A 13,290-nucleotide genomic window follows, 5' to 3' on the forward strand; every position below is an offset into this window, starting at 1 on the left:
TCTACTCCGGACCGCTGCCCCAGCCCCGAAGACGGCCAGCCTCTCATTGGTAAGTCCTGGCTGGCTCTGCCTCCGGAGCCTCGGGGTCGGTCGCAGGTTGGAGGCTGCCAGCTCCGCCATTAGGCCTCAGCGCAGACGGAGGCAGAGAAGGGGGATACGACACGAAAAATTCGTATTCCCCCGAAGGAAGAGACAGAGAACATGTTTCACCCCCTCTAACACAACCCAACAAACTAAAACTTAACCAAAACAAGACAAAAAAAAACAACAGAAAAAGGTAAAGACAGACGGACTGCAGGCGAGCCGCAGCTGTTAACAGCGCCGCCACTTCCGGAAATTTTAAAGATCGTACCTTTTCTCAGGATTGCAGTTCTTTGAATTATTGTGTGCAAGGCCACAGGGGATCAACTATGCACTAAAAGTAGTTTACATGCCTTACAAGTTATTTTTTTACTCCCCTGAGATATTCTGCGGTCACTTTTTTATTGTGGGAAGAACACATTATGCAGGTTAATATTCATTTTAATGAAAGAGAAGCAGCATGAAAGGGTTTCTTTACATTCATTGAACATTTGTCGCCATAATGCTGCAATTAAGAGCAGCGTTCCAATAAAGGAATATTTTGTTGTGGAAATAGTTCAAAAGTAAGATTTATGTTTAAATTTGCCATCACTTATTATTTTTCTTCTAATTTCACTTATTCATATTCATAACTGGAGATTTTTGTTAACTACTTCCTTTCTCATTCAATCTGCAATGCAATAAAAGCAAATCCCTACTCTAGCTAGTTTCATTTGAATACACTTCAAATTGAAGGAAGTTAATAGTTTCAACCTTGATACATTTGTTGTGCATTAAGCAATCTATACTTTCTAATTAACTATTTAGGTGTCTTAATAAATGTGGTTGAGTCAAATTACCAACTCACCCGCTGTGGTATCTCTAGATGAAACAGTAGTCTTGCTTGAAACAGTTCCGAATGAACATTTACTTCAATTTTTAAAAAGACTGCTGGAGAATCGGTGGGTCGGGTAGCATCTATAGAGGTAGGGGAATGGACAGGCGTTGTTTTGGGATGGAACCCTTTTTCTGAAGAAGGGTTTCAAACCAAAATGTCATCTGTCCATTTCCCTCGCTTCACTGAGTTCCAACCGGAGATTATTTTTAACTCGAGATTCCTGCAACTGCAGTCTCTTGTGTCCCATTAACTTCAATAAGTTGTGTACAATTTAAAATAAAATTATTTACTCATAATTTTCATATTTTAACATTTAATGTCTTCCTCGTTCCAGACCTCGTTGAGTATGATACAAATGGTTGAAGACACCCTGATCGAACATGCTCATACTAAGCCTCTTCTTCCCAGTCAACTTACCCGATATAGAGAAGTGCAACTTCCTGATCGTACGCTAAGTTTGCAATCTTTTCATATCTCTTGACTTGACCCCTTATGTGTCCTGAAATTCTATCCCATGTTTGTTTATTCAGGTTAATTGAATTCAAATTTACATTTATTGCAATGCTGTTAAGTGGATTACAGTCTGACTTAAAAAGAATGCACAAGTAAAAGTACTTTTGCTGGATAAGGTTTTGAAATAATCTTGTGCTAGGCACACTAATAGGCACATTAGTAGACTGCTAGGCACACTAATAGACTGATAACCAAACATTTGTAAACCTGCTTCTATTGGTATATAAATTTTCAGTAAAATAATTTTCAGTTAATTGTTAGTCACCATGCCTTAAGGCTATCATAGAAAGGTGTTGCTTGGGTAACATAACACTACATTACTTCCTGTCATTTTTTCTGAAAGTTATTCCTGAATTATCATCCCCTAGTTCTGACCAACCATTTTATTCTGTGGAACTAGTCTGTAGTAAAATAAAAATCTTGTCTATGGTGCCAGCTGAGACAAAAAAATAAACAATCCAACAGCTAAATTAAGTAATTGAAGCAAATTGAAAGTTCTGCCTAACACCGGTAGGTATTTATATTATCTTAAATCATAAAACAAAAGAGAGGTGGGGAAATGTTGACTGTTCTTAAACTATCATAGGCATACTGAAATTAGAGAGAGTTGATGGAGAGTGGTATAAATTTAAACCAGTGAAGAAAGCATTGCTGCTTAGTGTTTTTTTGTATATGGGAATGGAATCTTGGTTAGAGGGAAACTGTTCTCTGATGATTTGTGAAAAGGTCGCCCTCTCAAGTCAAGGCATGTCTTGAAATCAGTCCGTTGTATTCTACTACTTATCACATATGTTTATCACATAAAAAAGACCATAATAAAATTTAGGATTACAATTTGAACTTTTTGAAAGGTATTTGTCATGGAACTATTCTAATAAAGCAACTACATTCCACTGATAATAACAACAATAATCTTCTGCTCATTCCCATTTATTTGGTCAGGCTGAATGCAGCCAGATTGAGCTGGTAAATGTCCGGGTTCACCAAAGTCGATAACTGTCATTCAATGCAAATTTATTATTAACATTTTATATAATCTAAATCATGGTTATGGATTGCAGCAATCCATTTTTCTGACTTTCGTCATTAAAATAGTTTCAATGGTAAAGAGGTGAACTCTTGTAGGAATAATTGGCAACGGAGAATTGCTTATTCGGTAATCCTGGATTGATTTAGCACAATGCTAATAAAACCTGTTTACAATTTGAACATGTTAATATGCTAAAGCATCAAAGTGGTGTTGAATAAAATTGGGGTCCAATTATGCCACTTTTTTTTAATATATTTTTTTATTAAAGGTAATCAATTACAATGCTTCAAACAACTTTATATCAAATTAATTCAATTTGCATTAAGTAAAACACTAGTAATACTTATCTACTATTTTTTTAGAAATAATGATAGAGAAAGAATAGAACAGTTATAAATCATTAAGAGAGTGATTAAATAATAATTTGATTATATATAAGAAAGAGAAGAGAAACGAAAAAAAAACCAAAAAAAAAAACCACAATTAGTAACCACAATATGTATTATTAATAACACTACTACAAGTGATAGTATCAATAAAGGCATATATGTAAATTCCAATATAAAAATGAATTATTCTCACCAAATCCCGCAGGGTGCACGCCGAGCTGTGTTGCCAAGAACAGCTACTTCTCTAAATACTGTATATATGGAGACCATATCTGGTCAAAAGAATTATACTTGTCCAATAGGACAAATCTAATTCTTTCCAGATGTAACGTCTCCATCATCTCTGTTGCCCACATTTTGGTTGTGGGGGATAATGTTCCCTTCCAAAATTTCAATATGATTTTTTTCCCAATTATCAAACAGTAATCAAAGAAATTTCTTTGATTTACTGTAAGTGATAGATGTAAATCCGGAATTCCAAATATTATTAGCTTTGGGTTAGGGTCCAATTTAACTTTGATGACTTCAGAAATAACTTTAAAAATTTCTGTCCAGTAATAATTCAATTTAGGACATGTAACGAAACTATGTATTAAATTTGCCTCTGCTTTCTTGCACTTATCACAAATAGCGGAGAGATTCGGAAAAATACTATTTAATTTAGTTTTCGAATAATGTAACCTATATAATACTTTAAATTGTATCAGTATATGTCTGGCGTTTAATGAACACCGGTGTATTCGTTGTAGACTTTCTTCCCAGTTTTCTTTTGTTATAGCCAATCCCATTTCATTTTCCCATGCTTGACGATATACTTCCGTTATTGGATTCTCCTTATCCAAAATGATGTTATATATATAGGCTATCAATTATGCCACTTTAAAGACAGAAAAAGTGTTTAGTGCAAGAAATAAGGTCATATTGCTTTGATGTACATTAATTTGCAATCATAAAATCAATTTTCACATGTTTAGTCTCCCTACTAAATGCTATGAAATTTGGGTATTTTGGTTTGAAATTAAGGGATTAAAAAGTGTTTCCTTTTATTTGACCCATTTCATGACCTCAAAATCTAAAGCACTTTTACCCAATTAAGTACTTCTGTGTTGTAGTCACTGTTGGAATTTTGGGAACATATCAGCAATTTATACATCGCAATGTCCCACAATCAGCAGTGTGGTAATGATCCAATAATGTTTCCATTATTTAATTAAGGGGTTAATATTGTCCAGCTCACTAGGAATAACCCCCTTGCTCTGCGGAGTAGTGCCATGGGACATTTTATAACAACAAGCCCTGGGTCACCAGTGACAAGGCCCTTCTCAACCAGAAGAAGAGGGCCTTCAGGAATGGTGGCAGCAAGGAGGTGAAACGGGTGCAGAACGACCTGAAGGTGAGACTAAGACAGGGCAAGGACGACTACAGGAGGAAGCTGGAGCTGAGACTTCAGCAGAACAACATGAGGATGTGCGGAGCTGTATGAAGAGCATTACTCCTTGACAGACTCTCCCCCTCAATCCCCCTGGTCTATTTCCTCTGCCCTTTCTTTGTCGCACCTGACCATGAAGACTGAGCTGGTGAGGAAAGAGCTGAGCAGACTCTGCCCAGGCAAAGCCACGGGCCCCGATGGTGTCAGCTCTAGGGTACTCAAGGAATGTGTTAACCAGTTATGTGGAGTACTCCAGCATATCTTCAACCTGAGCCTGAACCTGGAGAGGGTTCCTGTGATGTGGAAGACATCCTGCCTGGTTCCTGTTCCAAAGAGGACGCGTCCCAGCTCCTCCAATGACTACAAACCGGTGGCGCCGATCTCACACATCAAGTCCCTGGAGAGGCTGGTGCTCACTCACCTATGACCCCTGGTTAAACCCTACCAGGACCCCCTGCAGTTTGCTTATCAAACAAAGATGGGGATTGAGGACGCCACCATTCCTCTGCTCACCTGGATAAGCCGGGAAGCACTTTGAGAGTTGTGGTTTTTACTTCTCCAGTGCTTTTAACACCATCCAGCCTGCACTGCTAATGAGCAAACTGACGAAGGTGCAAGTGGATGCGGTTCCTGGATCACCGACAACCTGACTGGATGACCACAGTGTGTCGGGCTACAGAACTGTGTCTCGGATATGGTAGTGAGCAAACACAGGGTCCCCACACACGGTCCTCTCTCCCTTCCATTTCACCATCTACACCTTGGACTCCTGTCACCTGCAGAAGTTTCAGGATTATGGGCTGCATCATTGAGGATGCTGATTACAGAGGTGGTCAACGACTGTTCAGTGGTGTGGGCTGAATCACCTGCAGCTCAACACCGACAAGATTGAGTTGGTGGTGGACTTTAGGAGGAGCCGAACATTAAGTCTTTGATGTCGACACTGAAAACTAAAACTTGCAATCAAATTTTTTAGAATTCCTACATCGATACTTAAAAATCTGTTTATACTATTATTAATGTTACAAAATATGATTTTTTTTAAATCTGCAGATTTTCAGATCATTATAAAAATAGAACAAATCTATTTTTAGAAGAAAATTGATTAAAAGTGATGTTCATTGAGTCTCTTTTGAATTTGTGGTACTTGTTGAGAAAGATTACCAATGTCAGTTTGAATATGGTGTTAATCCACTTGCACCTACTTCCAATTGCTGTCAGAAATCTTTCTGTCACTAGGATGCTGAGGGATTGAAGTGTTCCTGCTGACTAACTCAGATTGCTATTGTCCTGTGTACCATGTATAGGAGGATGGTTTGTGTACCAGCAGAGAAATGAGGTGCACAACAACTGTGGGATTGAAATCTACTACCAGACAGACATGCAAAACACCCATGAAAATATGCTGTTGGAGCTCTTTTGTCAAATTATTTCAGAGCCATGCTTCAACACGCTGCGGACCAAAGAACAATTAGGTGAGTCAAATAACTTAAATTATAAAATTGAATTGATAACTGGTTCAATGAACATGGTATTTATGTAGTGTAAATTTGTTTTCCAATTTATCTGTAAGTCTCCAAAAAACATTGCAGTTCATTTGAAGTTGAATCTTTCGGAAACATGGAAACTCCATTATATTTCCAGTACTTGCAAACATAGCAAGAGTAGGCATTTCAAAGATAGACACAAAATGCTGGAGTAACTCAGAAGGTTAGGCAGCATCTGAGGGAAATGTATAGGTGACGTTCTGGGGTCAGGACCTTTTTTTTCAGACTGATTGCACAGAGGAAGTGGGAAAATATAAATATACTGGGAGAAGAGGGTGCCTGACATATTACAGCCGGCAATGGATGACCTCGGAGGGGGGGGGGTGGGGTAGATTGTTGGAAAGAAACAGGTGTGAGCCCAAAATAAATACATAGTTGTGAAATGTAAAGCTTATTGAAGGATTTTTGGTTGGTTGGGGGTGGGGGGAGTGAAACCAGTGCAACATCAGCCAGGGTTCACGGGAAGGGAATGGGATATAAAGTAAAGGGGAGGGGGCAGGGAGAGTTATAGAAGTTACCTAAAATTGGAGAATTCAAATGTTCATACCATCTGGTTGTAAGCTACCCAGACGGGATGAGGTGCTGTTCTTACATTTTGTGCGTGCTCTCACTCTGGCAAAAGAGGAAGGCCAGTGCAGAAAGGTCATTACGGGAATGGGAAGGGGAGTTAAAAATGTCAGCAACCAGGAGATATAGTAGGCCTTGGCGAACTGAGTGCTAATGTTCGGCATTGCAGTCACCGAGTCTACGCTTGGTCGCGCCAATGTACAGCAGGCCACATTGGCACCACTGGAGGCAAGGTTAGAAGAGGTACATGTAAACCTCTCTCGCCTGGAAGGACTGCTGGGGCCCCTGGATGGAGTTGAGGGAGGAAGTATAAGGGCAGGTGTTAAATCTCCTGCAGTTGCAAACGGAAAGTACCCGGGGAGGGGGTGGTTTGGATGGGAAAGGATGTGAACCAAGGAGTTGGGGAGGGAGTGGTCCCTGCAGAAAAGGGTGGAGATGGGAAGATCTGACTAGTAGTGGGATCACATTGGAGGTGACTGAAATATCGGAGGATAATGTGTTGAATGGGGAGACTGGTGGAGTGAAAGATGAGGACCATGGGAACTCTATCCTTGTTATGTCTGGGGGGAGAGCAGAACTACGTGACACACAAGAGATGTGGGCTGGTGATCCATCTACAACAAGCAGAGGAAAACCATGTTCATTAAACAATGAGGACATCTCCGTTCTCCTCGTATGGAAAGCCACAATATGGTAGAAGATGTGACGGAGACGGAGGAATTGAGAGTAGGGGGATAGCATCTTTCGCAAGAGACAGGGTGGGAGGAAGTGTAGTCTTGGGTGTAGCTATGGGTGTCGGTAGGTAGACATCAGTCGACAGTCTGTCCCATGTGATGGAGAGATCAAGAAAGGGGAGAGAAGTGTCAGAAGTATTCCAGGCGAATTTGAGAGCAGGCTGGAAGTTAGTGGTGAAGTTAATGAACTACATGAATTCTGCACAGGTGCAGGCGGCAGCCCTGATGCAATAGACGATGTAGCAGAGAAGGAGTTGGGGGATAGGGCCAGTGTACGTCTGGAACAAGGACTGTTTGATGTAACTAACAAAAAAGAGGCATAGCTGGTGCCCATGCAAGTGCTCATGGCTACATCTATAAATTGGAGAAAGTGAGAGGAATCAATAGATAAGTTGTTAGGACAAGTTCTGCTTGGCGGTAGAGAGTGTTAGTAGAAATTCATATAGTTATTTCAAAGTTCATTGTGAATGTCAAGCCTCTAGAGTTATAGAATGATACAGTGTGGAAACAGGCCCTTCGGCCCAACTTGCCCACACCAAGAATGTCACAGCTACACTAGTCCCACTTGCCTGCGCTTGGTCCATATCCCTCCAAACCTGTCCTATCTATGTATTGTCTAACTGTTTCTTAAACAATGGGATAGTCCCAGCCTCAACTTCCTCCCCTGGCAGCTTGTTCCATACACCCACCAACCTTTGTGTGGAAAAAGTTACCTCTTGGATTCTTATTAAATCGTTTCTCCTTCACCTTGAACCTATGACCTCTGGTCCTCGATTCCCCTACTCTGGGTAAAAGGCTGTGCATCTACCTGATCTATTCCTCTCATGATTTTGTACAAATGTCTTTATCTCCAAAAATCTCTAAAAATGTCTTATTTTGTTTGATTGACAATTGATATTGTCAATATTAAAATACAATAATAGTGTTATTTGTTACATTTACTGAAAGTTTTCTAAAGTAATTTTTGGCTAAAGTTATAATTCTGTAGTTGATTTGAATGTGATGCAAGAGTCAAGCAAGAAGCATGTATTCCAAATAAACATTTAATCATATATACTTAATCCAAATATTGATTCAATTATTAAATTGAATTGGTAAATTAAACAACTGCAAGCAATAGTTCCAACGTAGTACTTCCTTTTAATTCTAAGCACTTTGTCAACACAGTAGAAGAAGGAAACAGAAGGTAAACAAAGCCAAGAATATTATTTCAGCCTGCCAAAGTTAATATCTCCTCATAGAACAATTCCGAGATGAGTTTGAGATTTCCAATTACCAACAGATTTCAAAAAGGGAGGATACAGGCTTAAAAATCTTTTTTTTTTTTTCTTTCTTAACTTAAATTCCAATTTTCTAGGAGAGAGCTTGTGTGAGGTTCTATGGGAAGCAAATTTTTATTCATTTGGCCAGCATACACCAACCATAGCGGGTGTAAACATTAGGAAGCAGTTAATAAGTGGGCCATTCTTTGGAAAGTGAACCAAAATGTCACACACGTTACCAAACGGCATCACATAAAGTAACACATAAAAATATTATTGTAAGAGATTAATCTAATTCATTGCTATTTTCCTACCTGCAGAACTATAATACATGTCTGCTAAAGATATGAACAGCCTAGCTTTTTTAAATTCACGACTTTGTAAGATAAAAATATTTCCGTGTGAGGTCACACACGTGGCCAGTCATATTTGTCCTCTGACCCTAAACAAATATTGTCAGCATAACAAATATTTCACTTGATAAACTTTGAAAAAAAATACGAATCATATATACAGGACAAAACAATATACCTGTAATGCTTTCAGAATTAGAAGAGATGTATTCCACAATTCTCCCCACAATTTTTGGTCACACACGTGACTAAGAATGGGCTAAGTATATTTGGTGTTCAGCTCTGCCCAAGTAAACTATGACGCCCCAATCAGTGGAGGGAAGGAAGCCAAATGCACTAACATCTGCTACAATTTCCCGGCGTCTGCATATTGCAAGACACAGGCTCAGAAATCAGGCACCCACTGAGCCATGAATTGCTTTTACCTACTGATACAGATCAACGTGATCAAGACCATAGATTTTGGGAGCAATTTGGCGCCACTGATTGATTTGCCAGATCGTTACCGAGGCAAACGAGGCATCCACCTTTCTGTGGGCTGAAGTCGCCCAAGGCCAGACAGGGTTAGGAAGTATTATTCTTGGACACTCCACAATACAGACTACAAGACAAACGGGCAGATGTAGCAGGCATTTAAAGCGCTTCATTTTGAGGATATATAAAGCTGGTTTACATTCAGTTGAGTTTAGATGATTGATGAGTGAATTTTAAATTCATCAAATTAAAGTGTCAGTGAGATTTTGATATGGTAATGAAATTACTTGCTGAAGACATTTAAGAGCAACATCAGAATTAATTTATTTTCACCATGGGTATCTGCAACACTATCAAATGGCTGTAGGTGCAAGTAATTTGAAATGGTCATGACTGAGATTGAAATGCAAATGTCTGATTAATGAACTGGGCAAAGGATATGGATTAGGTGAATTCTGAGGTGTATCGACCACTTTAGGATAGTAGAGCAGATTGAGCGGCTGAATGGCCAACTTCTATTCCTTTTTATATTTCATTTCACTTTATCCTTTGCAACCAGATCTACGTTGTTCCCTCTGGGAACAAATATAAATGCAAATACATGGGACTTTCAATATAAAATGTATCATTTTGTTGAATGTGCTTAATATTTTGCGATTGTGCAACCTACAGTGTTAATCTCTGCAAGCTTCTGAATTATATAATGAGTAATGAATTCCCATTAGATTTACATGTAATTTAAACAATTATGCTTACTTGAAGTCATCTTTCCTTCATGGCAGGTTATATTGTGTTCAGTGGTCCACGACGAGCAAATGGCATTCAAGGACTACGTTTTATCATCCAGTCGGAAAGACCTCCCAGCTACCTGGAAAGTAGAGTTGAGGCTTTTCTAAAGACTATGGAAAAGCATATAGAGGAGATGACAGAGGAGGCTTTTCAGAAACACGTTCAAGCTCTGGCGATAAGGCGACTTGACAAACCAAAGAAACTCTCGGCTGAGTGTGCTAAGCATTGGAGTGAAATCATTTCTCAGCAATACAACTTTGATCGAGGTATTATAAAATAAACATTGTTGACAATCTTTGGATGTTAGTTACATTGCCAGCATTTAAAGCTAGCATGGTTCATAGGGTTCAAAATATCAGAATATAAAATGGTGATTTACACTAGTGCTTCTTAAACCCAAGGGCAAATGAAATTATTTTGGGGTGAATGAAACTAGAGGGGTGAATGAAGGATGAATGACAATTTATTCATATATTTATCCAAGAAAAAAACTGCAGTAATCAAAGCCCGAAAGGGTAGGATGTGGCTGAAGCCCAGTGTTTAGACGTTGGAATGGTGTTTTAACATTCTAATAGAATGATTTTCCAACTCCAGTGGTAATTTTTTTATTTTTTTTAAATTCCTAGTTATTTTTAGGAAGTTCAAAAAGTTGAACAAAATAAACACTAATGAAATTAGTTAATTTATGTTTTTTGCTCATGTGGCAAAATAAATTACATATAAAATTATACACAAGGGAGAATAAGACAAAAATTACCAAAAAACATAAGAAAATTTAGTCATATTTTGTGATAAAGACTCAAGGGTGAATGACACTGAAATAGTTTTAGAAGCACTGATTCACACAAATAGAAAGTCACTAGGTTTTGTTTGAATATGCCAAATATTGGGTTAGAGTTACAATTTATTTCCTATTTCCTGCAGACAAGAGAGAAGGGAGATATCCTTCCCCTTCAAGCCTCTGCTCATTCTTTATAGATGGCCAATAGAAAATATAAATATAGTAGAATTACAGCACCTCAGGTTTATTCTGACGAGGTGTTGCTATCTTTGGCAGCAAAAAGTGACAATGTTGGAATCGTAGTCTTGTTATGACATTGGAGCAAATTGTAATAATCAGTAGCTAGTGCCACAAGTTTAAATCATGCAAGCTTAAGCCATGATTCCACCAGTTTTCTTCTCAATCCTGGTCTGGACCTGGACTTTAAGACCAGTGCCAGTTTAATATAAAATAATTCAATTAAAAAATTGGCATTTTTTAATTTATTGATTTAAAAGCCATATAACACTTTAAAATACCACAATATCACACTGGTACAAAATATAGAATGCCTGTACTCGAAAGCTGATGTGGTTAGTTGTGTTCCCTTATATAGTACATTAATTTATCACTGTATTTGGTTAAGCTGAATTCTGTCTCACATTGGCGAGTCTTAGTTCAGCTGAAACGTACATGTAACCATGCTTGGTTATCATGAGAAAGCATAATTGAACCAACTTAGCTTAAAATGAGAATATCTTTTGTAACAAGGAAATGTATTTGTTCTTAAATGTGATGATAAATGGGTACTTGAATTATGATTGCAGATAACATTGAAGTAGCACACCTAAAGAAGCTGACTAAAGAGGACATAATACATTTCTGCAAGGTAACGTACCATTCATGTTACCATATAATAACAGAAAATTGAAATTATTTGAATTATTTGTTTAGATTTTCACACATCTTGCATGAAGGTGTGTTTTGTTATGAATTGCAAGGTCAACTGAGACCTTTTATAATATTTCTGCAAACGTTGGCTTCTCCATCATATCATTATTAAAACTATGATCTTGGATGTGTGTGTGTGTATATTCACATCTTCTCAAAAAAACGACGCGCTAACGGTAACATTTTTACCTATTCCGGGAGAGATTTTTTCCATGGAGTCCAAAATCGCCTTATCTGAAAAATTCATGCTTTTTCTCGAGTTATTAATCAAAATGTTCAAAAATCTGAAAAAACGTTGAATCTAAACAAGATTGGCTCGCTTGCGACGTCACAATGGGACTACTCCCGCGCGTCTCTGCGAGTGACCTCACTGCATAAACACAGAGCAAATCTTTATTAGTTTCAATCTTAAACTATTTTCCCCAACGTTCCCAGAGTATAGTATGCGCTGAAAAACTGTAAAGGCAACATTCTCAGGAATATGTAGGAAAGAACTGCAGATGCTGGTTTAAATCGAAGATAGACACAAAATGTTATCTTGCAAAATTTCTCGAGAGAAAAAATGGGTGATGCTTCGGATCGAGGCCCTCCAGTCTGAAGAAGAGTCTCAACCCGAAATGTCACCCATTCCTTCTCTCCTGAGATGCTGCCTGTCCCATATTTTGTATTTCCTTACCGAGTGTCCAATTTCTCCCTCTTCTTTCTCCCCCCTCTTCAAAACATCTGTGCAACTGATGTCAAGTCACCCACCTCCTGCTTCAATCCCTTACAAGTCCCCTTGCAACACTGTCCAATTATTCTCTTATTTTTAACCCCTCCCCCACTTCCTTTTATTTCTCAGTCGGCAGTTGATAATTTTTTTGAGTGGCCGAAGCATTGAAGGCAAAAAGGTTGATAACATTGAAAATATAGTTTGACTTGGTAGTTATGACTTCCAATGTCTTTAAAATATTAAAGCCTGAAAGTATTACAATTTTGTAGCATTAATAATTTGTTATAAATTATTTATAGATATGTTGAATTACCATAAATCAGTGATCTGGTAATTATTATATCTCATTGTAAGATAAACTGTGGCAGATCCATGTTGCATTTGAAAACGTCACAGTTCCATGCGAAGCCACAAAATATGTAGGTTATTACCCTGTGCCAAATTATAGTTTTCAGAAATAAGCTCTGTTTCATATGATAATTGCACTTGCTTAGATTATAAAGCCTGCAAAACATAAAAGGTGCACCATATTTAATGCTTCAAGTGAATTTGGTCTGCCATTTTAAATTGCTGACTAATTTTAGCTGCAGCAGATGATATTTAGTGCTCCTATATTAAAAACTACAGCAGTTATTAATTCAGGAAGTAACCTTGGCAGCATATTTGATATCTGAACTAGACATGGTTATCACATGGTAATATTTTTTTGTACATTGTGTCACACAGCAATATTTAGCCCAAACGATGTAATGGTTTCCAATTTATTCCTTGTAGAAAATGGTTTAATATGTATTCAGTATTCATATGCAAATGTAACAGATT

The 13,290-nt window shown here is 38.1% G+C and overlaps 1 protein-coding gene across 6 annotated transcripts in view; it reads left to right on the top strand.

The window, feature by feature from the left end:
* Positions 1–13,290, top strand: part of ide (insulin degrading enzyme) — a 135,466-nt gene that overhangs the window by 110,224 nt on the left and 11,952 nt on the right. For all 6 annotated transcript variants that reach the window (XM_033033608.1, XM_033033607.1, XM_033033609.1 and 3 more), the window contains exons 19-22: positions 1,293–1,404; positions 5,627–5,794; positions 10,039–10,311; positions 11,633–11,694. In XM_033033608.1, coding sequence (XP_032889499.1) covers positions 1,293–1,404; positions 5,627–5,794; positions 10,039–10,311; positions 11,633–11,694 — 615 coding nt within the window. The remainder of the gene's footprint in view (positions 1–1,292; positions 1,405–5,626; positions 5,795–10,038; positions 10,312–11,632; positions 11,695–13,290) is intronic.

This window comes from Amblyraja radiata, chromosome 15 (assembly GCF_010909765.2).
Source record: "Amblyraja radiata isolate CabotCenter1 chromosome 15, sAmbRad1.1.pri, whole genome shotgun sequence".
Classification (NCBI taxonomy): Eukaryota; Metazoa; Chordata; class Chondrichthyes; order Rajiformes; family Rajidae; genus Amblyraja; species Amblyraja radiata.